This window comes from Pholis gunnellus (assembly GCF_910591455.1).
Source record: "Pholis gunnellus genome assembly, chromosome: 8".
In the NCBI taxonomy this organism is placed as follows: domain Eukaryota; kingdom Metazoa; phylum Chordata; class Actinopteri; order Perciformes; family Pholidae; genus Pholis; species Pholis gunnellus.
Window position 1 is genome coordinate 15,243,641 of NC_136534.1, and position 20,156 is coordinate 15,263,796.

A 20,156-nucleotide genomic window follows, 5' to 3' on the forward strand; every position below is an offset into this window, starting at 1 on the left:
ACAAAACAAATCGTGGAAACCTGTTCTGCAGCATGATTAATGGTGATTCTTCCTCTCCCTGTGTCAACTAGAGTAGTCAAATTGTTCAATCATTGCTTTTTCATCCAGGGTGGAGGTGAAGGGATCACTTGTTTTACCATTGGGCGTGTTAGGGGTAATTTATTGATCCAGAATTTACCAGAGAAACTAAAGGATGGCGGTGGAAAGTCTTCTAATATGTTTTTGTTAAAGACTGAAGCACCTTGATATCAGCATTAGTAAAAGTGAACAAATAGTGAGCTTTCAGTTCAGAAATGACAGTGAGTATCACAATGTGGCCCACGTCAAGGTTTGCTATCGTCCTAAGGTGACACTGTACAATGCTGCATCATGACAGTGTGGATTGTGAGGAAAGCCACTGTGGTTACGGCTGCTAGCAGGAACATTCTCTTGTCCATGGCTACCAAGTTACAGAAAACAAGAATCTCAGAGCCATATACGGGCATGTGTCTCACAGAGATGATGTCACCAACGTCTGCAGGGGCTCCCCTTTCATTCGTGGGAATGTAAAGACATGGAGTGGGTGTGTGCTCCTCTGAGCCATAACGATAGGGCATGCAGAAAGTAGTGTGTGTGGCTTTGAGAGAGACAGGCAGGTTTAGTTAAATTAAGTGAAACAAAACTTGAGGAAGAAGCATGTTACATAATGATTTCTACACCCAGATTAATAGCTGAAGAGGAACTTTGACTCAACTGCTGTACGGTCAAAGTGGAATGAGACAGGAATTGAAGGAAGGCCCCGAAATGAAGGTATTAGCTGCTGTTTCAAAACATCAGCGTTAGACAGACAGCAATACAGGAAGAGAGAGAAAGGGAGCAAGCAACAGAGAAAGAGGCAGAGAAGAAGAGAGCAAGAGTAGAAAACCAGACAGGGGAGAGGCTGTTTTAGTTCAGTGCTAAGCCTGTTAGCTATCTTACTGAAGGCTTCCTGAGTCAACACCATGGGAAAATCAGGTAAGTGAAAACTGCACCCTGAGGATATCGACTCTGATTGTATCAATTTGGCCTGAGTTAGAACTTTGCCCCCATGAAACTGTGTGTGGGCATGTGTGGGCTTGCTTGTTTACTGCATGTGTTTGTGAGCTTTGCTATCTTTGAAAAGTAGGACAGAACAAATACTGAACAGCAAAAGAATTAATGGTGCTTGCAGTAAGATTTCAAAATGGCTTTTACTGATACTTAGTTAACATTTTTCTTGTAGCATGCTGAGTAGATGCTGGCTGTTAGGCAGCATTAGTATTTGTATTGTGTGTGTGTGTGTGTGTGTGTGTGTGTGTGTGTGTGTGTGGGGGGGGGGGTGCTATTTCAATGTGCCTATTGTGTGGGCACTCGAGAGATTGTGGGATTTATGAAAAGGCCAGTGAGTGATAGGCACCGGGCAGCGGGGGGTGATGTGGATGACGTTTTCTACTCCATCATCTGTCATGTCTTGTACTCTGAGGTCAGTCAGACTTCAGGTGATGATCTCACACTTCAGCTCGAGTTTGTATTCTGCAGCCATGCATGGATCGTCATGTTGCATCATCACGTCTCCTTTGTTAGATTGCTCTCTCTAGCTGCTTAACCCCTTGTTGCCTCTCTCCTTCCTGTGTGTCAGCCTCGAAGCAGTTCGCTGAGGAGGTGCTGCGATGCCATAATGAGTTCAGGAGGAAGCACCAGGCTCCTCCAATGAAGCTGAGCAGCAAGTTAAGCAGAGACGCTACCCGGTGGGTTGATGCACACACAGATCAAATTAGAAACCTTATTAGCATCTCTACTCATACCAGTCATTGCTAACCTGCTCTGGATAACAGTGACAGTTCCAGCCTTTCAAATTAAATAACAACATATACATATGATATTGAGGACTCTAGTTTGTTACAAGTTATGTTGACAATTAATTGTGTTTAGTAAATGCAAACTTCATCAGTGTTGTCAGGAAAGATAGAGACACCTATCTGTCTTGGATAATAGACTTCCAGTCCATTTCCTCATGTTCATGGTGCAATAGCTACATTAATCTGCTAAACAACCTTTCATTTTATGATACCTGATTTGGGAATGTACGTTAAAAGCACTATATAATGTTTGGAAAAGAAGAATGTATTCCACAATTGATTTGAATATGTTGTATCTTAAAAGAAGAGAAAGTGATAAAACAGTCCACACCTGTATATGCTGTTTATGACTATGACGGTAAATATTTTGAGTTTGGAGATAATCTACCATTTAAAGCGCAGCGAGTTCATTGGGACTCGATGTGTGTGCGTCAATTGACATTTGTAAAGGCACTTACCAAAATCACGCAATCATTACCGTGTCCCCCCTTTTCAGGAGCAGCATTCGCTCATTTACAGCTGCATGTTTTGGGGATAATTTGCAGATTAAAAAACAAAATAAGTAACAAAGCTCACTGAACATGTGTTTGAAGAGATGGAGTTTGTCTTTCCATCTTGTGATGAGGAGCATGTGTGGTTTATCCACATCATGTTGTGAGAGTCTCATGGGAGTCACATAATTGTCCATATAGTCTTTTAAATAGAGACATGAGTAAGTTACCACCAGGCCCAGGTGTTGAACCTTGTCCCTGCACCAGAGATTGTAAATTGGAGTAAATGATGTCACTGCATCAACACGGTGTTGATAAAACCTATACAGATTGAACTTTATGGAAATATTGTGTAAGCCCCAGATGATCTTTTCACCAGTAATAATATCAACCCATTTACCAAAATGGGTTGTTTAGAGGAATTGGTTTCTGTGCCTGCTTAGCATTTTTACACTAGATAAAATATCTGAGGTAAGGATTTTTCACTGTTGTTCACTGTTTATATTTGAGGTGTGGAAGACGACACAATGCAGCAAGCTTTCAAAAACGGAGACTTCTAGAAAGCCTAAATCTCAAGAAATTGCCTGCTTTAAGGTTTGCCACGTGAATCGAATAGAGGTGGATTTTGTTGCAGGATTCAAAACTGAAAAAGAAAAAAAAAGATATTCACAACTTTCTTTGTCCTGGTCAACAGTTATGCTGAAAGTCTGGCCAGTACACGGATCCTGAAACACAGTGTGGAGTCCAGTAGAGGGAGCTGTGGAGAGAACCTTGCATGGGCCTCCTATGACCAATCAGGTACACACCAATCAGATTATATATATACGTATATACGTAATATTCTATTCATAAAAGTGAAGGATTTGGTTTATATGTCCTCCTGAGATACACATCCCTCCATACAGGGCCAAACGTTTAGTCTATGGGGCTTCAAGCAGACTGTCCTACCCTGAAAGTGAACAGCTGGGATCTATTTCCCCTCCACTTCGCAGAGTGTTTGAGAGCTCAGACACCATGACTCACTGCAGAAATATGTCAGCGCAGGACGGTGTGATTCATAAAACATCTCCTACAGTGCAGCAATAAAGTGCAGCACTGGGTGACAGAAAGTTCAGCATCGTAAACAACATGTGCTCAGATAAGATTTGTCGTTCAAGGGTCTTCTTATATTGCTCCCATTCTGATCAATATGTACAACATAAAACCGATTTGATTGTCCTTGAAGTTGGGGTTACACTTTGTTCTGTGCATGTGCAGGAAAGGATGTTGCAGACCGCTGGTATGACGAAGTGAAACAGTACAACTTCAACCGCCCTGGATTCTCCTCTGCCACTGGTGAGATTTCTCTCACTTCTTTTCATATTTCAGTCAGTGGCAAACCCCCTCAATAACAACAAATTAGCCAGAATTACATTATATGCTAGGATAATCATAAATAATCATTAAAACTTTTCTAATATTTAGCAAAATCATGAAAAATGAATAAGCCATTATTCATTTTAAAGAAAAACGTGAATATCAATGTGTTTTGGACTGAAAAAAGCAATTTAAATATATCAACTTGCTTTCGGAAACTGTGAATTGCATTTTTAACTATTTTCTGACACTTAATACCCCAGATATTAATCAAGGGACTAATAAAGGAAAAATAATCATTCGTAGAAGTCCTGAAATAATGAGAACTTTGCTCATCACTTTGAATAGAATAGGAACATGTAATATCATTAAAATATTCTTTAAAAGTCACATTTTTCGATTAATTCAAACATCCGTTTTGTGTATCACCATATGTAAAACTAAAATCTTTATTTTTGCCCTGAAACATGAAATCAAACACTTCCCTTCTCATATGTTTCTCCTCATGTTTTGTTCTTCACTGCATTCATCTCAATGCATCATTTCTTGTTTTGTTTCTCTTTGTCATTTTCTGTGAACTCATTGTCAGTTTCTCTGTCTCTGTGTCATGTTTACCCAGGCTTGGGCACAGGTTGTGTTACCCCCCTGCTGATGTCACACCTCAGCCAGTGTGTGACTGTGTGACTCAGTGACTCAGCCATGGGGGGAAACCACAGTCCAATGTATCACTTTTCAGCCCACACAACATTTCCAGTCAGGCCTAATTCCTCCTGATGGTTTCCCAATAGCCTCAGACTCAAGTGTGCATGAGTCTGTTTAACTTAATCATAAAGGAGATCAATTAGGAGCTAATCATAATCCACACTGATCATATAAAGTAGCCTTAAAGAGACAGAGAGGAATGAAGAATACAGGGAGGTTTGGGACTGATGAGTGAGACAGGAAATCAAGATTCCTTCGTCTGTAAATATTTAGAGGAAGTGCACTCAGCTTTGAATGTGTCATAACCAGTCTGCTTTTTCTGCCTTTAATTTCTTTCTATTTTTTCTTTCTCATTTCACTCACCACCTAGGCCATTTCACAGCGATGGTGTGGAAGAGCAGTAATAAGCTGGGTGTCGGTAAGGCCACTGCATCAGACGGGTCTTCCTTCGTGGTGGCCCGTTACTTCCCCGCTGGGAATATCACTAACCAGGGACACTTTGAGAACAACGTCCTCCCAGCTAAAACCACCACCTAATGATGTATAGATCCCCAACACTTGACTGGAGGGTCTGAAGTTATCTGCCTGCACTGCTATGAAGAATACTCAGGATAGCACCACTCCTTGCCTAGTAGAGATCCATTCCACCATCTTGTATTGATTTTGAATGATGAAATGCACTCTGGTTTAAGGTCCATGTCCTGTTTTTTGTGGACCTGTTTACGCTACAGTGTTTGACTTTGCTAACAAAACATTTCCAGTGACCATTTGGATTGTTCATTTGGTTATTTACATTGCCTGTGACAGTATTTTATTAATTAATGCCAATACTTTCATATTTTCACACACTGAAATACATCATAGCCTCACATCTGTATTTGAGGGGAAATGGTAGCTAGGTCAGTCAAAGGGACAGGCTTCACGCGTTTACATTTCATTGCATATAATTTAAAGCTGATAAATCAACATTCTTGGTATATGTGTTTGTGTCATTGCCACAACTTGTCAAAGCAGAATCCTGCAGTCCCGAGTGTGTGTTTTGTATTCTAATAAGTTTTGTACAATAAAGTTGATAGATTGTCAGAAATGCATTTGGCATCTGTCTGGGCACGCTTGTGTCATATGAATTGTGTGACATTCTAAGCGAGTGAGAAAGAGAACAAAATTAGAGTTTAATTTCATAATGACATATTTATTTTGAAAAATGTCACATCTGAGTCTGGTTCTTTGAAGTGCGAGTCTATGGAGTATGAATAATACAGGAACATTTTAGACAATTTTAGTTGTAATCACTGACTAATGAGCTTTTTTTTTTTCGAGGTTGGTATTAAAAGTCTGAATAATTGTGAGACTTGCATAAATCTCCTGGGTCCAAACAACTATTTAGCTGGGGGAAAGTATTTCTTCAATATCTGCAGACTGCTATTGCAAAACATTAAAACCATCATTATATAATCTTACAGTGCAGCATACCTGCAATGTTTTGGTTAAAAAGCCATTACCAGAAATAGTGTTTTCCCCCATTTCACCCGGTCCTTGGCATCTGCTACACAAACAGCCTGTGATGATATAACAGCCTTTCACATTAAAAATCTATTTAGACCATATAGATAATCACCTGAAGACTTTGAAATGTGGATGGAAAACAAGCATTTTGTGTGTTTTTTATTTGCTCATGCAAATATAGGCTTGTTAACTCTAAAAATCAGCAAAACAAAACTTAACTTTTTTATCTAACTATATTGTTGTTGCTTAATTTGAGTGATAGCAGGTTCCAATCTGAGGTGAATTGGAAGTATCCTAATTTTAAAACAGGCAACACTGAACCATCTGCAATCTCTCAGTAAAGTCAATCTTACAATGCAGTCACGGCCCACGTTGGAACAGACTTTATTTAGCAGATATTGGGGATGCAACATACAGTAGCAGCGATACAGAAGAGTCAGTGGCGTATAGGCTTTATAGGCTGGAGGAGGGGGTCAGGAGTCAAAGCGTCCTCACCACTCACATGGTCAGCTCCTAAATGGAAGAGGCAGAGCGAGACAGAGAGAGACAGAAAGAGAAAAGAGATACAAAGAAGAATGGTACAATCAAACAGTGAAAATAGTCATTGTGAATAAATCAAATTCAGTTGAATACAAAACCATTACAACTGATTTTCCTTCATTAAATCAGAATATAAAACAGTCGTCCCATAATTGAAATGAAGATTGAAGTCACTCTTGATGTCACACTACATGAATAAATACAATTGACTGGGATGACTAGTATGACAGGCTCTGTTTTTACTCAGCCAACTTTTGCTAGTGATCTCAAGGCAGCTTCATCTGGCTTTGCACCCCATCAACGAAAAAAATCAACTGCGTCACTAAAACAGCTAAGTTTCCTCAGTGTGAGTTGTTGCTGCCACCTGGTGGGCATCAAATTGCACTGATGACCCACAGAACTGTAAAGGTTGCTCAGTTACTGGGGAGAATCTCTACTTTTCATTTGTCCTCTTTGTCTGTCTGTCTGTCTGTCTGTCTCCCCCCCCCCCCCCCCCCCCCCCCCCCCCCCTCTATCTCCTCTATGCACTCCCCGCCCACTGGCTATGACTCATCATTTTGTTCACCATCTGCCCTCCCTCCACCCTCTTCCTCGCTCGCTACCTCCTTCCCCCTCCTTCCTCCTCACCATGATAGCATTCACAATGTCATTCTTGTTGTGTTTCAGTGCACGGACGGCCTTGGCTCGTGACACATTGGCCTGAGCCATCACCAGCTCGATATCCCTCTGCTCAAGACCTCCCTCATCCACCTGATGTATTACAAAGAAAAACAGAGAGATATAAAGTTAACAACAGAATAAAAGATTCTACAGAACGCTACAACATACAGACATTAGTTTGATAGGTATTCAGAAACAATAGTTTAGACAATAAGTACCTCTTCCTCCTCCTCTTCACTCTCTTCCTTGATGGTGAGGCTGGGTGGGACAGGTGGGGCCAAGGGAGAAGAGGTCACAGGCACCTTGAATTTCTCTGCAGCCGCTTTGTGAGCCTGCTGAGATAGGTCCTCAATCTGACAGGAAAGGAGAGGTTGAGAGGCAATACAATACATGTGCTGAAGCTTGAATAACTAAGAAAGAAAGAAAGACTTACCTTTGCCTCTCCAAATACAATGTAAATGTCTGATGCGGGGCTTTTGAACACATCGGGTCTGCTGATGACAAACAAGATACTCTTGGACTTCCTAATGGTGATTCTGGTCACACCATGGACCGGCTTCAGACCAAGTTTAGACATGGCCTACACAACACATACAGCAGCAGAGATAGTCGGGAATAAAGACAAAATAACAAAAATTAAACACTGGTGTCATTTACACTCCACTTGATTTATTCATTTATTTGTATTCAGCCAATAGTCTGACCTTGCGGGCCTTCTTCTCGCTGCGACTCTGTTTTGGTCTGTTTAGCCCTTCATCTGGAAAGGAGATAGACTGAAAGAAAGAACAAATATCAGATACTTTACTGTAATAATCTTTTCCATTTGTCAATTCTGCTAATATCACCAAATGTGACTCATCTTATAACCGGTTAGGATTTCACGGTTTGGTTTTCTCTTGCACACACAGGGAGCGATGCATTTTATGTTTATAGCAACATCAGTAACTGCAATTTGCTTAAAGCGTTAAAAAAATAAAAATGTATGAACTAACTACAATTCCCTGTACACCAAGCCGCCAAATCATTTTGTATGCTCTCCCCAGCTGTAATTCTAATTCTCAAGATCTTCACATAACATGCGTTTTAGTTTTCAGGCTCTTAGGTTGGAATCTGAAAAAAGGTTATATTCCTCAACATAATCTCATTGTAGACCCAATATCACATGTTATGAAGTATTATGTGTTCTAAGTGTTAAAATGGTGTTATAACAAGATATAGGAACCTCAGAAGAGGAAAAGATGGTTTCCAATAAAGCAGCAGGAGCTGACTCACCTGGGGCTCTGATGGTCTCAGTGGCTCTAGCTCCTCTAGCTCAGGCACCGACCCCTCGCTCTCAGACTCATTACAGGAAGCCAATATGGAACCTACACAAGCATATATTCAACACACATTCAGTACATGTAAGTGAAGGGTATCTTATGCTTATTGCCATAGAAACTAATCACCATATAAGAAGTCATGAGAGCATAAGTGTGTCTCATTAGTGCAAAACTGATGAGGAGCATTCATTAAAAAAATCCCAAAACTCATCTAATCAACATCAGGGAATTAAATTACTCCACGGGAAACACATGTAATCATATGGCATCTCCATAATATGTGATTTTATTTTTACATTATTTGCAGCGTGTTATTGGCAACAACAGGGCAGAGAATTTACGTCTCTTGTGATATCGTCTGTCGTGACACTTTAATCTATGTTGTCATATATTGTCAATTTATATTCAAACACATGTAAATGTATAAATAACAACAGTAGTTGTGGGTTTATTGTAGTAATATTGCTATATAATAATGGTGATATTGTAGGATTAGAGATAGTGTCAAAAGAGACAAGGGTGTAGAGAAGGTGATTCCTAATGTTGAATCTTATTTCCAATATGAGGTCAGAAACAACTCACAATTGTTTTTGAAGGAAAGGTCGATCTCTTCTGCAATCTTGGACATTTGGTGAGCAGAGAAAGGCTGTATTTCCCGCTGATTGGATGGACCAGAGTCTCTCTGCATGGCTCCATTTCTGTTTCCTGCCACTGCTCTGGCCTGGGATCTGTGGCCACGTCGAGGCAGTCCACCATCATCATCACTGTCTGTCTCCTCCTCAGCCAAACTGGGACCTTTCAGAGTACACATTAATTGATCTGTATTAGGAAGTACACATTTGACTTTAACAAACTTGCTGTTCTTTTTTTTATTGCTTAAAACCCACAGACCAGGGGAATATAGTGGCCATTTTCCTTTTTGATTACAATCCCAACTTGCAAGGGCACTTTTTCACTATTGCCAGAACAGACTGTAAGACAATAGGATAAGCTACTCCTCAATATGTAGTGTACTGTGCTTTAAATCTAACAAGCCCTATTTCGACACTCACCTCTGCACCTGTCTTGTATGCTCCATGTGCAACCTTGCTTGATTTGTTTGTAAGGCTGGATGTTCAGATTAGGCTGAGACTGGGGATGGGAAATAGAGTCTGGAAAACATGCTGAATGTTGAGTCCCAGGCGCAGGTGAAGACGACTCCTGGGTAGGCTGGGACAGGCTTAAAAGCGTGGCAGTGGAGAATGAGGGCGAAGAGACACTTGTGGTAGATGTAGTTGATGCAGAAAAGACAACACTCATCTCTTGGAGGTTGTTGTTAGGAAGGAATTGGGAATCAGGGGCTTTTTGTGTTGTGGGGGAGGTAGAGCAAAGTGTAGGAGGGGTGTGGCATATGGACAGAGAGGGCTGTTGCTGGGCTGAGAGGGCAGGTTGGGATTCCTGCACAGGTGTGGGAAGATCATCATCTGGCTCTGTTGAGGCACATGGTAGAGGAGAGGAGGAGGAAATTGGAGGTGGTGAGGAAGACAGTGGAGTCAGAGAGTATGATATGGTATCATGGGAGGGTGGCCTGTGGCCAATATCTATGTTGTTATCATTAATATCCACTGTGATTCCTCTCTGACTATCAGAGAGTGGTCTGTTATCAAGCACTTCCTGTTTCTGATGTAATTCTTGGTTCATTGCCAACACAACATTGAGGTTGTCTGGGGTATGCATGGGAGAATTGCAGTATTCATGGCTAGGACTTTTGCCATCAGGACTGGGACTGTTATCCCCCTGTATCTGTGACCGAAATGCAGCCTTATCTGTCCCAGATGTCCTCTGTTCACAGTCCGACGATGACGCTTTGTGGTTTGCCTTTCTACCTCTCTTCATTTTAGAATTGTCTGTGACCTCTTTTGTCCATCCATCTGCTGTGAGATTTAATGGAACAGAAGGTTTCTTTGGATCATCAACAGCTTCAGGGCTACAGTCCGTATGACTGCCTGTTTGGGATGCCCTGTGTTTGTTCTGTTTCCCTCTCCTCACTTTCTTAGCAGCAATTGGTTTATCTGTGCAAAGTTCCCCTTTAGGGATGTGACACACATAGTGCTCTTGGCTATTCTGTGCATCCGAGGTTTTCCTTTCCTTTTTGTTCTTCTTATCTTTCTCCAAACCTGTCTTTTTTGCTTTCTCTTCCACTTTTTCTTCCTCATCATCTTCCCCTGAGTTACTTCCAACACACTGCTGTCCTCTAAAGGCATCTTTAGTCTTTGGTTCATGATTGACATCACCTTTTCTTTGGCCTTCAGTCTGACGCTCCGCCATCTCGGGTTTTGACTGAGAACCAGTATTTTCCAACTTGTCTTGAGAAGTTCTACTTGGTCTGGAACCATTTGATTTACATTTAGGAGTAAAGGAACCAAAGGATCCGTGTAGCAAAGAAAATGCTGTATTACTCTCTGGAGTGATTGTCTGACACTCTAGACTAGTATGATATCTGGATCTGGCTTTATCTGGTGAACTGAGATGCTGGTTTGTTACAGCTTTGTCCAGGTGAGTTTCAACTAATGGCACTGAGATGCCACAGGCACCTTTCTTTGAAGATGGTGCCTGTGTTGTGTCTGATGCCTGGTATATGGAGCTGTCTTTGTGTTTCCCTTCGTCAGAAATTGTGTCAGAAACCTGAGGTGGCATCTCCTCAAGTGGAATATTAGACACAGAGTCTCTAACACTAAAACTCACACTCTGGGGTCTCACTTCCTCTGATAGAGCATTCAGACTTCCACACATGGCTACTTCTAAGGAGTCAAAAGCAGAGTCATTGTTATTGTTAGAGTTCTGCCAAGTGTTTTGTATTTGTGTGTGAGTGTTTTCTCCATCATTGTCTGGATTTAGATTACTGACATCATCCTCTGGGAATCTGGAGCTTCCATCCTCCCCTCCGCCTGCTTCTGAGATCTCCTCAATGGACTTCCAGCTAGCCAAGTTGGATTCAGAAGCTCCCTCACCTACCAATTCTTCATCCGCCATCCGGTCCCTCTTTGTACACAGACTGTTGTTGTCTTCCTCATCCAGAACAGAACGCAGAACATTGTCATAATTTTCACACACTTCACTGCTCATGTTGGGAACCACGGCCATTTGTGTGCTTTGGCCCTCTGTGTCACACATGAGCAGACCCTCTGCCTCTAACTCATACCTCTTTCCCAGAGACAGGGAGAGAGACTCCCCTGCTCCCCAGACAGCAAACTCAGCCCTTGATCCTAATCCTAGACTGAACCCCAGCCCCATCCTGTCATGGCACCATGCCCCAGCTCCAGGATGCATCTCCCTGCTCCCACCCATGCTGTCTGTTTCTGAGTTTTCCCTTTTGGGTGAGATGGCAAGGGGTGAGTGTGGGGATCCAACAGCTCCCAGCACCCCCTCATCTGTACTCAGAGTATTTTCTCTCAAGTTCTCCTGGGCAGAGTCACCAGGGGTCAGGGCCAGATTGTCAGCAAGCTCTGAGATGACCTCTGAAGAAGCAGAAACAGGGATATTACTGGGGTTGGGACTCGGGTCTTTTGGGCAGGAGAGAAGAAGAACACCTTTATTCAAGTCATTGGTGGCAGAATCAATGCTTCGACAATCCACACTCATAGACTCAGCTGAGGCATTCCCATTCCTCTGGTCAAGCTCAATTTCAGACTCCTTGTGAATACTGGCCCTACATATTGCCAAACCTCCAAGCACATCCGATTTATTGGAGAAAGACTTTGATAATACAACTCTACTTGCCCCAACAGCCCTGTGGCTTTCTGCCTGATAATGACGAGGCTTGATGAGCAATTTGAAAGAGTCTCTTTCTGGTTCTTCTGTGGGTTCCTCCGCTGAATAATCATTGCTCTCTTGCAAATCATCATCTTTCATCTGGGGATTTTCCTCAGCCAATTCTTTTTGAAGATTAAGGTCTGCCGTCTCCGAAGGAGGAGAGGTCTGGAACTTAGAAATAGGATCAGGTGGACCACGAACGACAACAGGAGTGGTGGACGGGTTAAAATGAGTGCGGTTTATAGGCTGTTCAAAAGGGTTGGATGAACCAGAGATAGCCATCATCACACTCTCACTCCCACTCGCATCAAGGTTGTTGGATGACTCTGGTTGACAAGAGATTGCTTCTGAAGGACCGGATAGTTTCTGGGGATCCACAGGCTTGTCTGTGCTCACTTGTGTGTGCAAAGGTGTCGTTTGACCTATTCTGGTAGATTTCAGTTCAGGATTGGACTGCCGTTGAAGAGGTGTAGGCTCATCCAGAGGTTTGGGTTCTATATCCACAAGTTTGTCTGTGCTCAGTTGTGTGTGCAAAGGTTCAGTTTCACCTGTTCCAGTGGTAGACCCCTGTTCCGGTTCTGTTTGGACTTCAGATAGATCAAGTGCATCTATTGGTGTGGGTTCTAGCGATTGTGCATGCCTCTCAGTGCTGTATAGACGTTCGTCCTCCTCCCCATTATAGGAGGCAGAATCTAATGAGTCATCTGTATCGTCTTGGAAACAGAAGGATTCGTCCAACCCCTCATTGATGGATGTCTCTGAAAGTGAATGAAGGAAGGATGCTGAGCTGTCCTCTTCTGTAGGATCCTCCACTGCTTTGGGATCACACTTGTCATCATCCTCTTCCTGCTCTTTTTCTTCCTTCTCTTCTGCCTCTTCTACCACTTTCACCTCTACCTTAGCTTCCTCATCTGCCTCATCATGGTCATCATCTTCATTATTTTCAACATTGTCATCACCGCCAGCAGCACTATTAGCAATGTCATCACCCTCATCGTCATATTCATAATCATCATCATCCTCTTCATCATCGTCATCTTCAACATCTGCCTCCTCCTCTCCTGCTGCGTAAGCATTACCATCCTTTCCTTCATTTCTGTCATTACTTTCTCCGATATCATTCTCGTCCTCTGTGGGGAAGAGAGTGATTTCCATTGAATCGGCCTTAAAGATAAGGCTGGTGTGGAGGGGAAAGGAGATGAGGGAGGCAGGGATCATCCTTTCCTCCACTGGTATATCATCAGAACAGGCTGCTTGGGAAAACATGAAAGAACTGGGGCCAAACCTACCAAAGGCTCCAGGACAGAAGGCATCCAGGGGGCTTAAAGGTGAGTCAGGGCTGAGGCTAGATGAGGCCATGGTCATGCTCTCTGTGTCAGGAGTCAAGGCAGTGGAGGGTCGTTCTGGGAGGTCATCCATCTGTCCATAATGTTCCTCCGATATACATGCTTCCAGTTGCAATTTCAGGCCTGTCTGCATGGGTCTAGAGTACTCTGCTCTCCCTGCACTAGCCTCTTCCAGTGGGCAGAGTGAGCTCTCTGACTCTCCCCCATCCTCCTGGGAGTCACTGCTACGGCTGCTACTGCTCCTTAGAGGGGATGTATCGTCAGTCACCCAACAAGGACGACAACTTTCTCTCGAAATCTTTATCTCTTCCTCTTTTAGAGCCTCTTCCTCCTCAAGGATCACTGTCCCTGTTATACCCATCCGTGAATTCATGACAAAATCCTCAGGACGGTACAGGCAGAAGTCTACTGCCCTTTCCTCCTCCCGTTCTAGACCTACTCGTCCCTTTTCCTCCCCAACTTCATCTCCAATCTCTGATAAGGAGCCCACAAAGCAAGCAGGGGCCTCCTGTGCTTCTTCTGTGAGGAGCAGGTTGGGAGAAGTGGAGGGGGAGGTGGAAGATGTGTAAGAGGAGGTCCAGCTGCCTCCCTCTGCTGTGATATAAGAACCAGAGGGAGAAGTGAGAGGAGAACAGAGGTCCTCGCTGTCTGAGGGAGAGCCTGGGGAGAGTGGGCTGGCTGGAGAACCCGGATATGAATGATGCTTAAGGTGCAAAGAGCGGGAAGCCATCTTGATTGGGGTGGAAGGAGCAGTATAGTATAGGTCCGGGTCAAGAGATGTGGGCACACCCACTCGTAGTGGGTCAACAGCATAAGCTGGTTCAGAGAAGGACAAAGCAACTGGACAGGCCAGCTCAGAAAAAGAAAGGGAAGGCACTTCATCTTGAGAAAGGGTTTGACTCTCTTCCTTTTTGTCTTTCAAACTGTCATCTGTTGTGATTGGCTCTTGGGAGGAGGAGGAAGGGAATAGGGGGTTCTGAAAAAGGGAAGGGAGTGTGGTTGGGGGCTGCATAAGGTCTTTTGGCTGATCCTGCTGTTTTTGAGGGATTTGGAATTGGTTTTCCTCTTCCCGCTCTGTCTCTTTTGCTTGTGACTGAGGACCTGAAAAGCTTGGAATAGCTGGCAAAGGGATAGCCTGACCACTTGGCTGAACCAGGGGTTTCCTTTTCTGGATCTCTGTTGTTTTGAGCAGTGTCTCTTGACCCATCACCACCCTTGCATCAATGGTCTGTGGCTCTTGATAGTCACTCTCCACCTCAGAACCAGTCAGGACCTGGGAATAACACAATATACATACATAATAAAGTTCATATCAGTATACCAATAACATGTGTCTGGAAGCATATCTGATGTAAAAAATCAGTAAAATTGTAAACATGTTCATACACACAAAACACAAACCTTAATTCTCTCCACCTTAACAGGGACATGGCGGCCACATGGTCCATGACCACCTAACCTTCCAGACAGTCTAGCTGTGTTGTTGCGATAGTCAGAGCCTTCAGGTTGTGGTCTTGGAGTACCAGAGGAGCTAGGTGTTGCATGAAATACCCGTGGACCAAATGGAGAGGTGCATGCTGGGAGTAGCTTCTGAGGAGTACTGGGAGAAGGGCTAGAACCACTGTCACTAGGGGAGGAGCCACTGTCACTAGGACTGGAGTCAATAGAAGGGTGTCTGGTCATGTCTGAAAAACAGGAAAAAATAAATACATTAATTAATTAATTAAAAGGAAGAAGCAGTTGAATCAACATTTTGAATCAAGGAAACTGTCTACTTGGCAGATGTATGGTAAATTTGAACTGTAGTAGGGAATTAACAAAGAAGTGAGATCAATCGAGCTGACTGAATTATCTCAGCCCAACCACACCAGAAATGATGAGAAAGGCTAAGCCTCCTTTATTGTAGAATAATATACTTATTATCTCTTCAGCTGAACTTTGCTTTTCTTCTCCCACACACAGCTCCAGAAATGTCATCAAAATGTCAGTCAGTAGATGAACCAAATGTCTCTCACCTCTGTGTGTTACCCCTGGAGAGCAAAACAATCACCAAGAGTCTTTCCGCAGGCTAGTTGGGTTGTTTAATTTTTAAATGTTTGAAACTGATTAACCCTGCCTGTTTTGTTTCTCAATAAAGCTGGACTCAAAACATGAAAGTGGAAAACAATGCTTCTCTACACACACTTCAGTATCTTACTTTACATCTCCAAGTTTCTCTGTCGCCCTTTCTCTTTCTGTATCAACATGCACAATTGCACAATTAGCCAGAAGCAAAAGGAACTGTCTTTGAATTACGGTGTTCTCTGTCCTTCTAGACCATGCTATCATCTTCATAACTGTCATCAGTATAGTGGAGAGATCACTGAGACAAACTGACAGGATGAATCACAGAAATGGGGTCAGGGTTGAGTGGACGGACTCTTGTGTATGAGCAATAAAGGGAAAACAAATGGAGGGAGAAGATGGAATTTTTCAGTTCCGCTGCTTATTCTTAATTAATTTGTTATGTTGTATTGATTACCATAACACAAAACTATACATTCGCGGTAATAGCCCTAAATGCCATGTCAGTCACTGTCTCTAAAGCACAAATTGAGGGAACAGAACCTTCATTTGCTCTCTTAACTGGGCCATTACCACGGTGACCTCCATCCACATGCTGATTGGCCATTATAACACACAAGTGGCTCAGCTCCGTGCCAGCCACAAACACACAAGCCCTCACACACATACACAAACTTGCTCTGCCAGGAAACCTAGATATCACTTTCTAATTCACTCTCTGTTCTGTATCCCGTACTCTGTCTCACTCCCTCAAAATTCCTCTTTAGACTATTTTCGTAGCCTCTCTGCAGCCTTTAAACATGAATATATGTGTGTGTATATATATATATATATATATATATATATATATATATATATATCTGCCTCTGCTTTGTTTCACTTTTGGTGGTGACTCTTCTCAGCTCACTTCTCTTGTCTCCATGTTCTTTATCTCTCTCTCTCTCTGCACAGTATATCTCCTCCCTTGTTGCTCTCCTGCCCTGCCTGTGGTTGGTGGCAGATGCAATCATCAGCACTTAGCAGCTCTGCGTGATTGCTGCCCAATAATAAGCTCTAGCTGTGTTTATGTGCGAGCTGAGTCATGCAACAAAGACTAAAACGTTCCACTAATCAGAAAGATGCACAGTTAAGCATGCACAAAAGCCAACTGCTGCTCTACACTTACATGTACAGAAAAGTCTAATATGGTTAATGGGTATAGAACACATGATTTGCTTTCCTCCTGTGTGGACTTGTAAATAGGTACCTAGTTTCAGTGATATGTTTAGGTGAACAAAAACCCATAATTAATCAATATTTGACTTACAGAAAATTAAGCAAAACCACCATATTAAACACACTCAGAAACACTGTATCGTTCTTCCTTATATGCTAGGCATTGGAATCACATGTAGAACTGCACGCTGTTGGAGCTACTGTTTTGCTAGGATGCTAAATAAGCCAATGACATGTATTATTTCTGCTAGCATAACTGTCAGTCTCCGTCTCTTAGCTGCAGATTCACTGCTGTAAATGATCTGTAGATGTCTACACCCTCCCTGGCCCAGCCTGCAAGTCTCCTCTGGGAGGATGCAGTGAAATTGAGCACCCGGCTTGCCGTAAGAGGAGCAGGCCGCAGTAAACTGAGCAGACTAGAGCTGCGTCACAGAGGCTGCAGCGCTGGCCTGTCTGCAAGGGTTGCCTCTATTATATCTACTGCTCGGATTTGGCCTTAAAGAAGAGACACACCAACAGTCTCACATGCCCCTCTTTGTCTTTCTCCATAAGATCTCACCTATTTAGTCATAATCAATCCTCTAATCTCTACTCTTTCATCAAGTATGCACCAAAAGAACAAGTTGTAACTAGAGCATCCGACAATTCTCTCTGCTCCCTCTCCTCCCAGGATTCAGGCCAAGAAACCTTAAAATAATTCCAAACCTAAGAAAAGATCAGCGCAATTATGAAGTCAAAGGAGGAACATTTCCAAAATAGCAAGCCCTTGTAAACTATCTCTAGCAGAGAGGAGGCAGGGAGTTTCCATAATAGCCATTTAGGTTGTCCATCACAACTGTCAGACATTTACAACATTATACACTGTTCTCATGAAAGCTAAATTGTGTGTAATAACTGCAAGAGACACAGTAGTCACAAGACTTTGTCCCAAAGCCGACACTCTCACTCTGACCGTCATGCCTGACTGTAGCTAAGGGGACAAATAAAATAAAAAATTGACCCTCCCAATCACTCATCTGCACTGACACAACATTATCTTATCCTATCTCTCTCTCTCCCTATTCTCATTTTTCACGATTTCACAACGTCAGAAATACAGCAGCAACGTGAGCGAAAAAAGACAAGATTTGTGACAGAAGCTCTTGTGCACACAGGAACACAAGAAACATGACATGCTGCTGTGTCATGTTCCTGCTAAGGCTAGGTGAAGGGAGGAGCCACTCTACGCTTACAGCTCGCAAATTTGCTTGGGAGATGTGGATGCAGATGGGGCTAAAGATGGGGCAGCGGGATGCGGGATAGGGTCGAGGATGCCAGGGTTAGGGTGGGGGGGAGATGGGGCTGGGAATCTGATAAGGATGGGGGCTGGAGAGATAGGAATCACACAAAGCTTTTGGAAGTCAGTCAGATTGTTAGTCAATAGGGAAGGAGGCTTTAGGCTTTAGGGAGGCTGCTTATAGCTCCTGGAGGGGGAGACAACCTGCGGTTTAGTGAGGAGGCTAACATGCAACTGAATCACAGTTTACTCAAATTGCACATGTCAACAGACGGACAGAAATGATGTCACATCGCAGTTTCAAGCAAATACTGTTTACCTAACAGTCTCTTTCACTTTAACTAGCCCAGTAGTCTCTATATATCTGCCATGCGTCTATCCTGCTCACTCTCCCCCTCCCCCCCCCCTTGCCACAATCTATTCAACAATATCTTCTTGTTGTGTACTATGCTCATCCTCTCTTCTCTAATTATGTTGTTGTCTCTTTCTTTAAACGCATCTACCTGCTTAACTCCCTCTTTCGTCCTTCTCCACCCCCAACCCCAGATGTCCTACCTGGTCCAGGGAGCCCTGTCTCCTCAGCTCCCTGCTCTGGATGCTTGTTGTCGGTGGGAACAGATCTGTGAGAGCTCTCCCCCGGCATGCTTCTCGCTGGCTCTCTTTGGCTCTGACGCAACAATAAACCATACAGCCGGAACAGACAAGGTGAACAGGGAGAGGGAGTGAGAGAGTGAGAAAGGAGAAGAAGGGGAGGGGGGACCAGAATGCTCAGCGACCCAACACTCAGATCCTCCCTGCAGCACGTGTCTGTCTTTGTGTGTGTGTGTGTGTGTGTGCGTGTGTGTGTGTGTGTGTGTGTGTGTGTGTGTGTGTGTGTGTGTGTGTGTGTGTGTGTGTGTGTGTGTGTGTGTGTGTGTGCGTGTTTGTGTGTGAGACAGACACAGAAGAGAAAGAGTGAGAGATGGGAGTAAATGCTGGTCTCTCTCTGTGGTGCAGCAGTGATGCTGCTGTTGTGGGCGTGTGTTTTAGAGCCTCATGATCCAGAATCCTGAATATACAGTATGTGTGTGTGTGTGTGTGTGTGTGTGTGGATTCTGCGAGGGGGCTGCAGTATCCTCTCTTGATGCCCACATCCTGAATCCCTCCCTTCCTCCCTCCTATCCATCCTCTCTGTATCTCCCCCCCCCCCCCCCCCTCTCAACCAAGCTGACTGGATCTTGGGGGATGATGTCAGCAGATTTGCACTGCTCTCTCAGTGCTGCCCTCAACCTTGAAGGAAAGGACCAGTACTGCAAAAACAAGACAAAAATGGAGAAATCGAGCAAAGGAGGGAGATTCAAGGAATAAACAACATCGGGAAAGAGAAACAGAAAACACAAACAAAAACAAAACCTAAAAGTGTACTGCTAATTATGCCATCTGCCTCCTGCTCTGATTGCATTCATTCCCCAAGGATTCAACAAGGAGTCATTTACCCTGAGGGCAAGCTATAGCATCTGTCTGCTCTCCATCTCCTCTCCTGCACTCTTACTTGTTCTCCTCTGTTTTACCTCTACTCTTATAGACAAGAGGTAAGGGAAATATAGATCGAAAGAGAGAGAGAGAGGGGGCGGCAGCACTGAGCCAAATAATCAGCAATGGCAGTTTCCACGGCAACCTAAAACTTCCCATGACAGATTGTCAGCTCAGCAGAAGTGCTGCATACTGGATGATGTCTAATAGCCTCCATGCAACCCGGTTGACCTAAACAAATATAGCAGCTGGTAGACTCACAGCTTAAAAAAAGGAAAACGGTGTTGTGACATTATCATCTCAAGTGTAGGTGTCACTTCTCGGGTATCAGTCGGAAGCAGTACGTAGAACAATGTTAACAAGATCTTTTTATATTAAAGTGCTGTCTGTGTGATGTGTTGAGTAGCAATAAGGAGATTGGCTGCACCTGCACACTGCTAGCCCATCAGACAGGAGACACGACCAAAGTGTTCAATACCGGAAGTGCTAGCCGGGCTCTTTGTCATCAGTCCAATCGATCC

General features: G+C 43.5%; 2 protein-coding genes across 4 annotated transcripts; one reads left to right on the forward strand and one right to left on the reverse strand.

The window, feature by feature from the left end:
* The first annotated feature begins 570 nt into the window (after window positions 1-570).
* Window positions 571-5,636, forward strand: glipr2l (GLI pathogenesis-related 2, like). 3 transcript variants are annotated; one of them, XM_079165160.1, is made up of 5 exons: window positions 571-993; window positions 1,637-1,745; window positions 3,042-3,145; window positions 3,605-3,682; window positions 4,776-5,636. In XM_079165160.1, the coding sequence occupies exons 1-5, from the start codon at window positions 981-983 to the stop codon at window positions 4,940-4,942; spliced, it is 471 nt and encodes a 156-aa protein (XP_079021286.1). In that variant the 5' UTR covers window positions 571-980; the 3' UTR covers window positions 4,943-5,636. The 3 variants fall into 3 exon arrangements, with proteins under 3 accessions (XP_079021286.1, XP_079021287.1, XP_079021288.1); XM_079165161.1 differs by having other exon boundaries at window positions 571-789; XM_079165162.1 differs by lacking the exon at window positions 571-993 and adding an exon at window positions 1,404-1,480.
* Window positions 5,637-6,310: 674 nt separating this feature from the next.
* On the reverse strand, window positions 6,311-18,766 carry nacad (NAC alpha domain containing; the record flags this gene model as incomplete). The annotated part of the gene is made up of 10 exons (XM_079165461.1): window positions 6,311-6,424; window positions 7,079-7,201; window positions 7,330-7,464; window positions 7,545-7,691; window positions 7,816-7,884; window positions 8,384-8,475; window positions 9,013-9,225; window positions 9,483-14,841; window positions 14,970-15,253; window positions 18,679-18,766. The coding sequence occupies 10 exons, from the start codon at window positions 18,764-18,766 to the stop codon at window positions 6,410-6,412; spliced, it is 6,525 nt and encodes a 2,174-aa protein (XP_079021587.1). The 3' UTR covers window positions 6,311-6,409.
* Between the last annotated feature and the right edge of the window lie 1,390 nt (window positions 18,767-20,156).